At 49.8% G+C, this 16,223-nt stretch overlaps 1 protein-coding gene across 6 annotated transcripts in view; it reads left to right on the top strand.

Moving 5' to 3' along the window:
* The window catches only part of CEP131 (centrosomal protein 131), an 87,913-nt gene that overhangs the window by 12,629 nt on the left and 59,061 nt on the right, over positions 1-16,223 (top strand). For all 6 annotated transcript variants that reach the window (XM_069750769.1, XM_069750771.1, XM_069750773.1 and 3 more), the window contains exons 3-7: positions 9,002-9,084; positions 9,696-9,810; positions 12,670-12,791; positions 13,308-13,421; positions 13,745-13,897. In XM_069750769.1, coding sequence (XP_069606870.1) covers positions 9,002-9,084; positions 9,696-9,810; positions 12,670-12,791; positions 13,308-13,421; positions 13,745-13,897 — 587 coding nt within the window. The remainder of the gene's footprint in view (positions 1-9,001; positions 9,085-9,695; positions 9,811-12,669; positions 12,792-13,307; positions 13,422-13,744; positions 13,898-16,223) is intronic.

The following is a 16,223-nucleotide window of genomic DNA, read 5'->3' on the forward strand; positions in this document are numbered from 1 at the left end:
CAAATCAAGTTCTATCAGTATAATTAAACACAGCTGGACTCCAATGAAGGAGTAGAACCATCTCAAGGAGGATCACAAGGAAATGGACAGCATGTGACTAAAATATGAGTGTCTGAGCAAAGGGTCTGAATACTTATGAGTTATGACCATGTCATATTTCAGTTATTCTTTTTCATTAAATTTGCAAAAATATCTAGGGGGTTTTCATTCAAGATGGGGTGCAGAGTGTACATTAATGAGAAAAAAATGAACTTTTTTGAATTTACCAAATGGCTGCAATGAAACAGAGTGAAAAAATTAAATGGGTCTGAATATAGCTGTAGTTTTTTCCATCTCCATTTTGTGGTCTATACAACTTCCATTTTATGCCATTTTTGGGAGGTGAAGTGATAAAAAAACAGTGATTCTGCCACTTCATTTTTGTTCCATAACTGCATGCAATCAATGTTTGTTTTTTGTAGTTCATACAATTACACAAATAGCCAGAACCAAATATGTAATTTTTCTCCTATGCCTCATTGGGGGACACAGGACCATGGGTGTTATGCTGCTTGTCACTAGGAGGACACTAAGTAAACACATAAATAATTAACTCCTCCTCTGCCGTATACACCCCCTGACTGGCCAGTAATGACCCAGTTCTTGCTTAGTGTCTGTAGGAGGCACTTGGGTCTGTTTTCAGACCCTGTTTTTTATTTTATTTTTTAATTAATGGAATGAAGCGGGGGACGGATTCCTTTCTAGGGTCCGCTCTACCCCGAACCATCAACAGGCGAGTATACTTCCCCGTACCTCTCCTGCGACGAATGGGGCACGCCTAATCTACGCTAGGGCGACGGTTCCTATACGGTTCTGATCTCCCCCCTGTAAGATGGCGAGCACATAGAGTATGGGCTCTTATGTGCATCTCCCCGACTCCACCGCAATCAAGCCCTCACCTCGGCGTCACGTAGTCCCCACAGTAGCCGTAAGTCCCCTGCGGCAGGTAGAGCCGTAAGTCCCCTGCGGCAGGCAAATATGAAGATGAACAGACGCTCTCCATCCCCCGGCAAAGGGAGGATCGATTGAGCTTATTCCCTCGCAAAGGAGGCTGCATCTCTGCTCGGTGGCGGTGAGTAGTTATCTTCTTCATGCTGCCTGCGTGGGAAGGTGCGGTCCGGGTCCCTGGGGAGAGGTGCCGCTGGCTAGACGCCAGCGGTGATCACTCGGCGCTATGTTGCGGCCCGCCAGCAGGCTCCATAAATTTAGTCCCCGGCTTTTTCAGCCAGACTAGGCCGCAGTTAAAATCACCGCCGGAGCACTGCCCACTACTCAGGCGCTTCTCTCTCTGAACGAGAAGAGCCCTGCAAATCTCGGGCGCCATCTTGGGACTCCACTTCTGCAGGGAAATCAGCCGAAAACGCTTCTCTCTTCCTCTCTGGGGACACCAGCACAGGACCGTGGGTAAGCTGGTCCACACTATAGGGAAAAGCTTAACCCCTTCTCTGCACCCATAGCCCTGCTATCGCAGTTTATTGGAGAGAATAGACATACACTATGTCTCAATCTAAGGAGGCAAAAAGGAGCAATAAAAAGCACACTTTTTTACTTCATGTGCCACTTGCAATTCTGCTTTGCCACGTGCCCACAATACTCCTTTGTGCCAGAACTGTGACCCAGCCTGTGCGCAACCGTCTTCTGCCCCCACATCCAATGCCCTCCGCCGAGCCTAACCCTCCTGAGTGGGCCGCTTCCTTGTCACGTTCTATGGATTCTTTGGCCAAGGCATTGGACTCTTTTCGGGGATCCTCCCCAAGCCAGAACAGCGAGCAAATTCTGCTTCTAAAAAGTCGCTGACTTCTTTACCTTACCTTTACTAGACCAAATCATTTCTGACGCTACCGGAGAAAAGAGTAAATTTCTTCCTCAGCAAAAACCTACCCGGCCCTTTCGGAATCAACAACAGTTTCGGTTCCGGTCCTTTCATAACAACTCCAGTTGGTCATCCACTTCATTTGCTCCTGGTTCGGGACGGCGGGGAGACAGAAATCCCCAGGTCTCATACAGACCTAACCGTTCCTGGAAACCGAGACCTTCTGGCCCTAAGGCATCTGCATCCCTTAAACCTTCTACACAATGACTCGTCAATGTGTCCGGCGGACACCGACAAAGTAGGCGGACGTCTTCTTTCGTTCTGTCAAAATTGCCTCTCGTTCGTTCACGACGAGTGGGTCAAAGAGTTAGTGTTCTCCGGATACAAAATCGAGTTTTCTTCCATTCCCCCCCTCCCCCCCCCCCCACGCTTCTTCCAGTCCTCTCCCCCCAAATCAAGAGCATCAGATCTTCTTCAGGCCACACAGGTGCTTCGAAGGGACGGTGTTCATCATTCCGGTCCCTCGAGACCAAAGGTTCAAGGGGTTTTCCTCGAACCTATTCATGGTCCCACGAAGTTCATGGCAGCTGTCATGGCCATTCTTCACGCTCGGGGAGTGGTAGTCATTCGTATCTGGACAACCTATTAATCAAGGGTCCGTCCCTTTCTGCCTGCGAGGAGTCTGTAAGTATCACCGTGGATTCTCTTTCTCGCCTGGGTTGGAATATCAACTTTGAGAAATCATCTCCAGTGCAGCTCAGCAAATCTTCATCCTGGGCATGATTCTGGACTCTTCCCATGGGTTAGTCATTCTCCCTCCAGAGAAGGTCTTGTCCTTACAACAGGGAGCGTACAAGCTCTCCCGCCCAGTCCCTCAGCTGTTAGCCTGGGACAGGAGTCCGTTTTCCCTCGACCGTCGCTTTCGCCTTTCCCCACAGGTCAGGCAGACCCTCAGGTGGTGGACGCTACAGTCTTCCCTGAACCAAGGAAAGTCCTTTCTCCCGGTGCGCTGGTTAGTGGTGACCACCGATGCCAGCCTTTTGGCCTGGGGCGCAGTTTTCAATCACCACACGGCACAGGGTCGTTGGTCCACACGAGATTCGCGTCTCCCAATCAATGTCTTGTAAATTCGAGCGATCACACTTGCCTTACGCAATTTTCACCACCTTCTCGCAGGCCATCCCATCAGAATACAATCTGACAACGCCACGGCGGTGGCGTATGTCAACCCGCAAGGGGGAACCCGCAGCAGGGCGGCCATGCGCAAAGTCACCCACATTCTACGCTGGGCCGAGACCAATCATTCGCTCATCTTTGCGATCCACTTACCGGGTGTGGAGAATTGGGAAGCAGACTTCCTCAATCACCAAGGTCTTGCCTCGGGCGAGTGGTCCCTCCATCCGGAAGTCTTCCAGCAGACTTGTCTTCGCTGGGGGATGCCGGATGTAGATCTCATGGCCTCAAGGCTCAACAACCTGGTTCCCCAGTTCATTGCTCGATCCCGCGATCCTTGCGCCATCAGAGCAGATGCTCTGGTCCTGTCGTGGCATCGGTTCCAGCTGCCATACATATTTCCTCCTTTTCCTCTGCTCCCGAGGGTCATCAATAAGATCAGGGCAGAGGGGAGACCGGTGATCCTTGTCGCGCCGGACTGGCCGCGTCGAGCATGGTACGCGGAACTCGTCCAAATGGTCGCCGACGTCCCCTGGCGGCTTCCAGATTGCATGGATCTTCTCTCACAGGGCCCGATTTGCCACCAGAACTCCGGGGCCCTGTCTTTGACGGCATGGCTGTTGAATCCTGGATTTTAGCCCAAGCCGGATTCTCTCCAGGGGTTTCTTCTACCATGATTCGGGCTAGGAAACCTGCATCCATCCGCATTTATCATCGCACCTGGCGCGCCTTCTTTTCATGGTGCAATGCGCATGGACGTTCTCCTCTGGTGTTTTCCATTCCGTCCATTCTGGAGTTCCTCCTATCAGGTTTAGAGTCAGGCCTTGCCCTGCAGTCATGGCCAAAAGTATTGACACCCCTGCAATTCTGTCAGATAATACTCAGTTTCTTCCTGAAAATGATTGCAAACACAAATTATTTGGTATTATTATCTTCATTTAATTTGTCTTAAATGAAAAAAAACACAAAAAGAATTGTCCTAAAGCCAAATTGGATATAATTCCACACCAAACATAAAAAAGGGGGTGGACAAAAGTATTGGCACTGTTCGAAAAATCATGTAATGCTTCTCTAATTTGTGTAATTAACAGCACCTGTAACTTACCTGTGGCACCTAACAGGTGTTGGCAATAACTAAATCACACTTGCAGCCAGTTGACATGGATTAAAGTTGACTCAACCTCTGTTCTGTGTCCTTGTGTGTACCACATTGAGCATGGAGAAAAGAAAGAAGACCAAAGAACTGTCTGAGGACTTGAGAAACCAAATTGTGAGGAAGCATGAGCAATCTCAAGGCTACAAGTCCATCTCCAAAGACCTGAATGTTCCTGTGTCTACCGTGCGCAGTGTCATCAAGAAGTGTAAAGCCCATGGCACTAATAGTGGTCATTCCAAAGGAGGATAAGGACTTGGGGAAACCGGAGTCGTACCGCCCAATTTCTTTACTAACTATTGATGTCAAGCTTCTGGCCAAGGTGTTGGCTCTCCGCCTCTCTAGTGTTATTGCGAGTCTGGTGCATTCGAACCAATCTGGCTTTATGCCGGATAGATCAACGGCGATCAATTTGCGGAGGTTATATGTAAATTTGCAGGTAGAGTCTGACAACTGTGGTCGAAGAGTGATTGTATCGCTAGATGCACATAAGGCGTTTGACAGTGTCAAATGGGGGTACCTCTGGCAGGTGCTGGAATGTATGGGGTTTGGTCCGCAGTTTATGGCCTGGATACAGCTGTTGTACTCATTACCGTCCGCTAGAATTAGAGTAAACGGGGAGCTATCTCGACCTATAGGGCTGGCTAGGGGTACTAGGCAGGGATGCCCGCTTTCACCCCTCCTGTTCGCGTTGGCTGTAGAACCTCTTGCTGCTAAGATTCGCCAGTCGGATGGGGTCCCTGGGTTTAGGTATGGGAAAGTAGAGGAAAAAATAGCGTTATACGCGGATGATGTTTTGCTGTTCCTGGCGGATCCAGACGATTCACTAAGAGGGGCCGTTGAAATTGTTGAGAGATGTGGTACTGTGTCGGGACTAACAATTAATTGGGATAAGACGGTTCTTTTTAGAGTGGATGACGTAGGAGAGAATGTGAGTGAGGATGTTGGGGATGAGAGGCTGAAGGTGGTTTCCCAATTTAAATACCTTGGAATATGGATTTCGGTGCCAATTGCGGAGTTCCTGCAAAGAAATTTGACTCCTGTTATGGGGGTACTCAAGGCAAAGGAAGATGCCTGGAATAAGCTACATCTATCGGTCGTCGGTAGGGTAAACCTTATTAAAATGGTCCTGATGCCTAAAATTCTTTATGTTCTACATAACGCACCAATTTGGATCCCGCGGGGGAAGTTCAGGCAGATTAACGCCCTTTTTAGAAATTTGATATGGGGAAGACAATATCCACGTATTAGCCTGGAGACGCTTCAGCGACCCAAGGAAGATGGTGGTTTGGCTTTGCCCAACCCGGAAATATACTTCTTTGCGGCCCAGAGCCAGCATTTGAAGGGCTGGGCGCGAGGGGCGTCATCCAGTGCAGTACAACAGCTAATGGAAGAGGTGACGGACCGACGACCGATGGCCAGGTGTTTGGAAGATGGCTCTTTGAGCGCTCTGGGGAAAGTATACCCAACCCTGTTCCTGATTCGTAAATTATGGAATAGACTAAGGCAGATTCGTGGGGTTAAAGGGTTGACTAAATTCACACCGATATGGTCTAACCACAATTTAACGGAATTTGAGGCCTTGGGAGGACTATTGGAATGGCAGAATAAGGGAATTTGCTTTGTTCACCAGATAATCCAGCGACAGGAACTGAAGTCCTTCTCCCAATTGCAGGAAGAATTTGGTTTGCGATCCACAGGGGAATATCAGTATGCGCAGATGAGACATGCCTTTAGAGCTCAGAATAAGAAGGCTGATATCAGGGTTCAAGATGATATAGTGTTGGAGTATGTGTGTGGTGACGGAACTACAAGGGGAGTTATTTCCACTCTGTATAAGGACCTTATGCACACGTTCCTGCTAGATTTCCCTATAAAGGCGAGAGCTAAGTGGGAGAGAGAAGTGGGACCGATGGAAAATGAAACCTGGGAATCGGTGATGGAGTGGGTTCCGCGACTATCCTTGAGTGAACCATATAGGCTCTCGCAGCTATACATTCTGCATAGGGTATATAAATCTCCGGAAGTTCTATACAAAGCGGGATTGCGTGCCAATTCTGAGTGTCCGAGGTGTGCGAGTGAGAATGCAGGAATATATCACATGATGTGGACGTGTCCGAGACTGGCTGCCTTTTGGGTGGTGGTTTTGAGCCGAGTTGAAGCAGCGTATAAGTGCAGAGTTCTTAGAGACCCGATAGTATGCGTGCTGGGATATGTGGAAGAAATTGGAGTTGACAATACTTGGAAGATTGCAATCGCTAGGCTACTCTACATGGCCAGGAAAGTAATAGCACGAAATTGGATAAATGCGGAACCACCTGTGAGAATGGAATTTCTCCAATATGTTCAACATGGTCTAAAATTGGAAAAGGGGGTGTACAAAAAAAAGGGGGAATATAGAAATGTTTAATAAAATATGGTCTCCTTGGCTTGATTTGGATTGAGGAGTATAGTCGTCGAGTTTCCTAAGACCTGGATGAGGATAAATTACACGAGGCAGAGAAGGCCTCAGTGGGGTGAAGATTGAGACTGAGCTGTCGTGGGGGGGAGGGGGGTAGTTGGGGTAATGTTGGGGTTTATTAAAATAAGAAAATGTGTATGTGATATAATGCAATGTAAATGGCATTCTGATGTTCCTCTTTATATTGTTAATAAAAATCTATTTAAATAAAAAAAAAGCCCATGGCACTGTGGCTAACCTCCCTAGATGTGGACGGAAAAGAAAAATTGACAAGAGATTTCAACGAAAGATTGTGCAGATGTTGGATAAAGAACCTCGACTAACATCCCAACAAGTTCAAGCTGCCTTGCAGTCCGAGGGTACAACAGTGCCAACCCGTATTATCCGTCGGCATCTGAATGAAAAGGGACTGTATGGTAGGAGACCCAGGAAGACCCCACTTCCTACCCCGAGACATAAAAAAGCCAGGCTGGAGTTTGCCAAAACTTACCTGAAAAAGCCTAAAACGTTTTGGAAGAATCTTCTCTGGTCAGATGAGACAAAAGTAGAGCTTTTTGGGCAAAGGCATCAACATAGAGTTTACAGGAGAAAAAAAGAGGCATTCAAAGAAAAGAACACGGTCCAGACCTGAATCCCATAGAACACCTGTGGAGAGATCTAAAAATGGCAGTTTGGAGAAGGCACCCTTCAAATATCAGGGACCTGGAGCAGTTTGCCAAAGAAGAATGGTCTAAAATTCCAGCAGAGCATTGTAAGAAACTCATTGATGGTTACCGGAAGCGGTTGGTCGCAGTTATTTTGGCTAAAGGTTGTGCAACCAAGTATTACGCTGAGGGTGCCAATCCTTTTGTCCGGCCCATTTTTGGAGTTTTGTGCGAAATGATCAATGTTTTGCTTTTTGCTTCATTCTCTTTTGTGTTTTTTCATTTAAGACAAATTAAATGGTGGTCCCTCCCTATAGAATGCCATTGGCTTCATGGGATCTCAACTTGGTTCTCTGAGTTCTTCAGGAGGCCCCTTTCGAACCATTGCTGGACATCTCTCTGACCCGCCTTTCATGGAAGGTGATCTTTCTAGTGGCGATTACGTCAATCAGGCGAGTCTCTGAGTTGGTGGCTCTCTCTTGCCGACACCCAGTTCTGATTTTTCACCCAGACAAGGCAGTTTTGATGACTTCTCTCTCCTTCCTACCTAAAGTCGTCTCCTCTTTTCACCTAATTGAGGACATTGTCTTGCCGTCATTCTGTCCGGCACCAACCCATCGTATCGAGAAAGCTCTCCATACTCTTGATGTAGTTAGGGCTCTTCGGCGGTACGTATCTCGGACGGCTCCCTGACGTAAGTCGGACGTCCTCTTTGTGCTTCCGGAGGGACATAGGAAAGGTCTAGCCTCCTCAAAGGCCACTCTAGCCAGTTGGATTCGCTCAACTATCCAGGAATCCTACCACGTCAGGAACACTCCTGTCCCAGCAGGGATTAAGGTGCATTCGACTCAGTCGGTCGGTGCCTCTTGGGCCATTTGGCACCAGGCGTCAGCACAACAGCTTTGCAAAGCTGCGACTTGGTCCAGTCTGCATACTTTTCTGAAGCACTCTCACGTTCATACCCAGGCTTCGGCAGATGCTGCCCTTAGCAGGCGCATTCTGCAGACAGCGGTACCTCAGTAAGCCAGTGGTACATGGGGTTTTAGCAGTGCTGTTGCTCCCCACCCAGAGACTGCTTTAGGACGTCTCATGGTCCTGTATCCCCCAATGAGGCGTAGGAGAAAAAGAGATTTTTGAGTACTCACCGTAAAATCTTTTTCTCCGAGCCAATCATTGGGGGACACAGCACCCACCCTGTTAGCCTATTGGCTTGTTGTTGTTGTTATTTGTTCCTCAGTTTTGACATAGTTTACTTGTCTTGGTTTTTTTTAAACTCCTACTGCTTTACTACTAAACTGGGTCATTACTGGCCAGTCAGGGGGTGTATACTGCAGAGGAGGAGTTAATTCTTTATGTGTTTATTTAGTGTCCTCCTGTTGGCAAGCAGCATAACACCCATGGTCCTGTGTCCCCCAATGATTGGCTCGGAGAAAAAGATTTTACGGTGAGTACACAAAAATCTCCTTTTTTATATTTTGTTTATTTTTTTAGACATCACCGTTTTTGTTTTAGGTTTGTTTTTTTTAATATAGGGGTTTAAAAAACGGTAGAGGGTATGCAGCACTAAACTGGCAAAGCGTCACTATGATTCCTGGGATTATTGAGTTCCCAGAAGTCGATTAAAAGCCAGGAATATCACTTTCAGATTTATTTAGGTGAAACGTATCTCCTTTCCACCAATAGTGCTCTGACTGTCACCTGATTTCTCTCCTGAACAGAGGGACTCCCCCAGAGCCATCAATAACCTCCGCCGGTCCAACAGTACCACCCAGGTGACGCCAGGCAGCGGCTCTCTCTTCAGGTACTGATGGCGTAGGCTGCAGGGCTGCGCTGCCCTTTGTCCAGATGGCAGATCATTTACAGCCTGCTCATATTCCAACCTTTGTGTTCCCAGCTGCTACCCCCGGGGGTATACATACATGAGGATGGAGGGCACCGCTGCAGGAATGTCACAGATGTTCTGCTGGGAGGTGCAGGGGGACAGACAACTCATTGTCAGACCCTGAAGTTATCTCCTTCCTCTCTTTACACAAAAAGGTTAAACTGGGGGGCTTATCTACCCTCCCCCATAATTCCTTGTCAGTTCCTGCATTAGCAACTTGGATCGGAGGGGGGGGTTGCAACCTGTAATCACTATGCAAAACCCTTTTGCCATCTCCTCCTGCACCTAGCTAAGAAAGCTGGCACTTGTAGTCCATGGGCAAGCGGATAGATGTTAATGTGACACCTAGGAGGTCTACTTTCTGCGCAGTTGCAGAATATTACACCTTCCATGTGAGTTGTCACCCAGATTTCTTAAAAGAACTTGCCACTCTGGACTGTGGGAGAGCTGGGTGACAACACCGGTGGAGGTCGTAATGGTGTCATTGGTTGTCGGCCATTTCTAATCATGTGCCCTTTCGTCTCACTCAGTGGGGAGCAGCGTGAGGATTTCTTAGCCTTTTTTGAGAGCAGTTCCATGGGAAGGAAGAAGCTACATGGACTGGCCAAGACGCCCCCGGAGAAGAAGGCCACGTGGAATATACTGGTACGTCCCCAGTGAATTACCCGCCACGTCTGTCCTAGGACAGGATTGTGTTTAGTCTTCTAGTCTGTGCGTGCAGGATCTCTGCTCCATGTCAGGGAACAAAATCATTCTTTTACTGTTCTCACAGCTGAGAGTTTGCTACTGTTGTATCCAGTCTAAAGAACCACCCCATCAGCAACACAAATCTTCATCGTTTGCTCCGCCGCTGCTCCTGGTGTCTGTTCCAGCCTGCAGCGTGGCATCTCATCGTCAGCGCTGCAGTCAGGAGATCAGCGGCTCGTGCTGTCAGCTCTGGCAGACCCAAAAGATTTAACATTTTTGGTCAATGGGACTTTTTTGTGCTCTGACCTGACATTTTTATTGATATCACTTTGTGATAGATATAATATTTTGTTCGCCGCCTGCAATGTTGCAACAGAGGAAAAAAAAGAAATTCTGGTGTGTTTAGTTTATTTTTTAATTACACTGTTCAGATTCAGGTTAGTTTTACTTTTTTAATTTGTTAGATTGGACTTTTACAGATGCAGCGATACCAGATATGTGTATTTTTTATTTTCTTTTATCTCTTCAATTTTCATGGGGGTAAAGGATGTGATTTGGAAAAAATAAAAAAAAAAAAATAAAAAAAAAAATAAAATAAATATATATATATATATATATATATTAGCTATTGAACCCGTTCTACGCCCGGGTGGCGAGCATTTATATTGGTATGTGCTGCTCCATCCTGCGTCCCCATCCTGTCATGTGCTGCACCCATCCTGCGTCCCCATCCCGTCATGTTCTGCTCCATCCTGCGTCCCCATCCTGTCATGTGCTGCACCCATCCTGCGTCCCCATCCTGTCATGTGCTGCACCCATCCTGCGTCCCCATCCTGTCATGTGCTGCACCCATCCTGCGTCCCCATCCTGTCATGTGCTGCACCCATCCTGCGCCCCCATCCTGTCATGTGCTGCACCCATCCTGCGTCCCCATCCTGGTATGTGCTGCACCCATCCTGCGTCCCCATCCTGCGTCCCCATCCTGTCATGTGCTGCACCCATCCTGCGTCCCCATCCTGTCATGTGCTGCACCCATCCTGCGCCCCCATCCTGTCATGTGCTGCACCCATCCTGCGTCCCCATCCTGCGTCCCCATCCTGTCATGTGCTGCACCCATCCTGCGTCCCCATCCTGTCATGTGCTGCACCCATCCTGCGTCCCCATCCTGTCATGTGCTGCACCCATCCTGCGTCCCCATCCTGTCATGTGCTGCACCCATCCTGCGTCCCCATCCTGGTATGTGCTGCACCCATCCTGCGTCCCCATCCTGTCATGTGCTGCACCCATCCTGCGCCCCCATCCTGTCATGTGCTGCACCCATCCTGCGTCCCCATCCTGGTATGTGCTGCACCCATCCTGCGTCCCCATCCTGTCATGTGCTGCACCCATCCTGCATCCCCATCCTGGTATGTGCTGTCCCCATCCTGTCATGTGCTGCACCCATCCTGCGTCCCCATCCTGGTATGTGCTGCACCCATCCTGCGTCCCCATCCTGTCATGTGCTGCACCCATCCTGCATCCCCATCCTGGTATGTGCTGCACCCATCCTGCGTCCCCATCCTGCGTCCCCATCCTGTCATGTGCTGCACCCATCCTGCGTCCCCATCCTGTCATGTGCTGCACCCATCCTGCGTCCCCATCCTGTCATGTGCTGCACCCATCCTGCGTCCCCATCCTGTCATGTGCTGCACCCATCCTGCGTCCCCATCCTGTCATGTGCTGCACCCATCCTGCGTCCCCATCCTGTCATGTGCTGCACCCATCCTGCGTCCCCATCCTGTCATGTGCTGCACCCATCCTGCGTCCCCATCCTGTCATGTGCTGCACCCATCCTGCGTCCCCATCCTGGTATGTGCTGCACCCATCCTGCGTCCCCATCCTGCGTCCCCATCCTGCGTCCCCATCCTGTCATGTGCTGCACCCATCCTGCGTCCCCATCCTGTCATGTGCTGCACCCATCCTGCGTCCCCATCCTGTCATGTGCTGCACCCATCCTGCGTCCCCATCCTGTCATGTGCTGCACCCATCCGGGGGCCTGAGCAGGCGGGGACACCGGCGCGCTGTGGGGGTCAGGTGCCGGTATCGCCACCAGCTCAGGCCCCCCAGCACTTACTATATTCACCTGTCCTCCGTTTCACCGCTGGGCGCCGCCATCTTCCCGGTCTCCTGGCTGTGACTGGTCAGTCAGAGGGCACCGGTGCGCATTAAGCGCGTCATCGCGCCCTCTGAACTGAAGGTCACAGGCCGAAGACCGGGAAGATGGCGGCGCTCAGCGGTGGAACGGGACAGGTGAATATGGCCGATACTCACCCTCCTGGCGGTCCCTGCTTCTCTGTTGGAGATCGCGGTGTGCGTTCAGTGTGAACGCATACCGCGATCTCCCGGGAGCGTCACTCTGTGAGGCCCAGACTGCGCCGGCGCTTGCGCCTGCGCAGTCTATAAAGGCTTTGGACAGAGTGACTCTCCCAGCGTTATATTATATATATATATATATATATTTATTTATTATCATATTTTTCTTCACTTTCACCTGATTCGTTAGTCTCCTTAGGGGACTTGAACTTACGATTGTCTTATCGTTTCTACTATACATAGTAATACTCAGTAACACTCACGGTCATCAGCAGACTTGCAGCCCTCAGGGCAGCCTATCGGCGCCCCGCAATCACGTCATGGACATACCAGTGTGCACATAGAACAACTCGACCCCTGCCAGCAGGCATTAATTTCCGCTGTCACAGATTGACAGCAACATTTACTTTTAGAATTTACTATAATTTAAGGGTGTGAATAATTTTATACCCCCTTGTTTCACAGGATGACCAACCTCGTGCTTTTCCTGTACCCTCAAGTGCTCGCAGTGCCAGCTCAGTTCAGAGCTTGAGCATGAAGAGGAGAGACATGCCCGCACTGGCGCCCAATTTTCCAGCAAACAACAGGTATTTTATTCAGCGTGGTCTTACATTATATTGTTAAGTAGCGATTTGTGAATAAGCGCCACCTACTGCTGCTACCTGCAGCTCCTGGTGTGCAGGATACTGATCAAGAGGTCAGTAATAGTCTCGAGTGGACTTGATGTCATCTAGTGAAGTTTGACAGGTCTGCCATTGATGTCCTGATCGCTCCACTGATGAGAGCAGAGTCTAGATGCCACGTTGAACGTTTGCTGCCTGCAACATCATCCAGCATCACTGGTTTGGTGGTGGGTCAGTGATGGTCTGATTAGGCATATCCTTGGGGTGGGGGAACCTTCTCATGATGCAAAACAGCCCCCTGACAACTGTTAGATACCGGAATGAAATTCTCAGAGCTGTTGTCAGACTGTTCAGTGGCCCTGGGTTCTCCTGGTGCAGGGCAATGCCCAAACTCCTGTGGGCATGCACAGTGTGTGGTGAAAGCAATGCCAACTGAGACTGGCCCTAACACATTACCATTTTTTTTTCCCCCACATTTAGGAGTAACAAGGGAACCGTAGGAAATACTGTAACCACGATGGTGCACAATAACTATTCATCCGGGGATCGAGGACTCGCTGCCAAGAGCTCCAATCAGAAACCACCATCTTTAAAGTATGAGTACTGAGGGGTTTTTAGGGGACACGATACATGGGGCTTTAGCATTACACCCAGTGTTTAAAAAAAAAAAAAAAGCGCCATCCTTGCTCTTGGCCTGTGTCTAAAATTGCAGCCCATGATATTGGGACGAATAGCAGCCTATCTGCTGACTGTAACTCTGGGTTTGAGGGGGCATCATTAATGTTAAGCCCCTCCTGCACGTCCTCCCATTTGTTAGTTATTTTTTCTCTCAGAGATATGCGGGGCTTGGAGATTTGAGCAGAGGCTTCTCCCCTTCATGTAATGCACCTTGCACCTTTCTTTTTCATCTTCTCCAGTAATCAGAGGACACCCAATGGTGAAGAATCAGGAAGCAGCTTCCAGAAATCCCAGAAAAATCTGTCCGGCACAAACAACCTGGGGCGTAACAACGCCGAGGGGAACGGCGCTGCCCAGAGGCGGAAAGAGGTCACTGCAGAAGAGGCGGAGCGGTCAGTATTATTAGTCTTATACTTCATATCAAGCTTAAATATTTTGCTAAATCCCACCCCACTTTTCTTTATGTGTATCGCACAGTAACGTTCAGCTTGTTGGGCACATCTGCATATTCCTCGCCTAAAATACTCTGTTCTGCTGAGGAGCCTAATGTTTCTTGTCTGAGACCTTTTATTTGTCACCATACTTCTCATCAAATCATAATACTCACCCGTCTTCATTAACATCACATGTATACACTGGTCACTGCCTGCAGCAAGATCAGCGCACACTTCCCCTGTAATGCTCTGTGCTACTCGGAACGTCAACACTTACCCTTTCTGTCTGATTTCCCAGTTGTTTCAATTCTTGTCCTCCCTAATATCACATAGACCACTAAGATCATCAGACTCACTTCCTGAAATACTCTGTTCTTCTGGGGATAGTAATATTACTCTGTCGCCTCATTGGGGGACACAGGACCATCGGTGTTATGCTGCTGTCCACTAGGAGGCGACACTATGCATAATCTGAAAAAGATTAACCGTGGGTCCTCCTCTGCAGTATACGCCCCCGGACGGCGTCAGCCTTCTCCAGTTTTTGCTTAGGCTTCTTTCACACTAGCGTCGGAATCTCCCCGTCGCAATGCGTCGGGGAGAGATTCCGACGCTAGCGTTTAACGCTTTGCACAATGGGTGCAGCGGATGCATTTTTCCGGCGCATCCGCTGCCCCATTGTAAGGTGCGGGGAGGTGGGGGCGGAGTTCCGGCCGCGCATGCGCGGTCGGAAAAAGTGGTCCGTCGGGAGAAAAAAACGTTACATGTAGGGTTTTTTTTTCTGACGGTCCGCCAAAGCACGACGCATCCGTCGCAAGACGGATGCGAAGTGTGCAAATCCGTCGCAAATGCGTCGCCAATAGAAGTCTATGGGGAAAAAACGCATCCTGAAAGCACTTTTGCAGGATGCGTTTTTTCTGCAAAACGACGCATTGTGACGGATTTACAAAAAACGCTACTGTGAAAGTACCCTTAGTGTCGCATAGGAGGCACACCTAAAAATTGTTTTTACTCCGTTTTTTTTCCCAACGGATTACAGATGAAGAAAAGTGGGTCTCCTGTGAGACTCCCGGCATGGCTCCTTCCTTGCCCCCCTATTACGGTTGAAGTCGAGATGGCTATTCCCCATGTCGCTCTTTCCCCAGTCCCTCGGGTGCTGGTTCAAAGTCGAGGTTGAGGCGAGGATAAAGCCCCCTGAAGGTGACAGCAGCACCCTCCCTAATCCCCCTCTGGGGACATTAGGTTGAGACGCCTCAGGTAGGGCCTGTACAGGCAGCACTCTGCAGCTCCCAGCAATGGGCCAGCACACTGCGCCTGCATCCAGGGACCCCAGCCCAGCTGCGGGCTCCTGTCGGGGCCGGGGGGAGTGCAGCCAGGCATAGCACAATAGAGACACAGGGCTCCCTGCGCCCCTGTCTCTGCAGCAGCACCAGCTTTATACTGCCTCGGGGACCCCTCACAGGGCCCCCCTTCCGCTTATAGCCCCACTGCTATCCTGCTTTTAAATCCGGGGGTTCCAGTTCAGATCTGGCCCCCTCTGGGACTTTCGCGCTGGCCTGGAGCCTTTCTGGAGCATCTAATTTAGGCCGCGGCTTCGGCCTAGCTGAAGCCGCCTCCTCTCTGCCCCCTGGAGACAGGATCGAGACAGAAAGGGCGCGTTTTTGCACAGTTTTACCGCCTTTTTTTCTCAGCTCTCCGTCCCCTTCTCCCCCTTCCTCTTCTCCTCGGCGGCCATTTCGACTGCAGCAAGGATTAACCATGCATCTCCCGGTCAGCAGGACCAGGCCAGCCAGTCTCTGGGGGGCATAGGACTGTGGATCTTTGGCGCTGTACCCAGGGGCAAACTGGTGGGGTAAGATCAAAGATGGGTTGTTTTACTCAGCTGTGAATCCCCTATAGGTTCCTCTGCATAGCTACCCCTGTAAGGTCCTCTGCATAGCCAGCCCTTCTGCACTCTGTGCACTATGCCGGGCTCAAGGTCCAAGAGAACCAGGCAGGATTGCTATTCTGCATTCTGCACAGCCTGCAGGACCGCTCTCCCCAGTGGCAGCACGTACCCGCACTGCCAGGACTGCACTCAGACTACTGTGTCAGAGCCCCAAGAAGACCCTGCTAATGCTTCGGTGTCTAATGCCACGCCGGAATGGGTCACTCAGATGTCGCAATCTACGACGCAGTCTATAGATAACCTAACCTTCACATTGCTTCAGGCTCTGCAGAGTCATGCCTCGGCTATAACCGTTACCCAGCAAAGGGAGAGCTTGACTCAGGGACAGGACGACCCTGG

This window comes from Ranitomeya imitator, chromosome 2 (assembly GCF_032444005.1).
Source record: "Ranitomeya imitator isolate aRanImi1 chromosome 2, aRanImi1.pri, whole genome shotgun sequence".
Taxonomy (NCBI): Eukaryota; Metazoa; Chordata; class Amphibia; order Anura; family Dendrobatidae; genus Ranitomeya; species Ranitomeya imitator.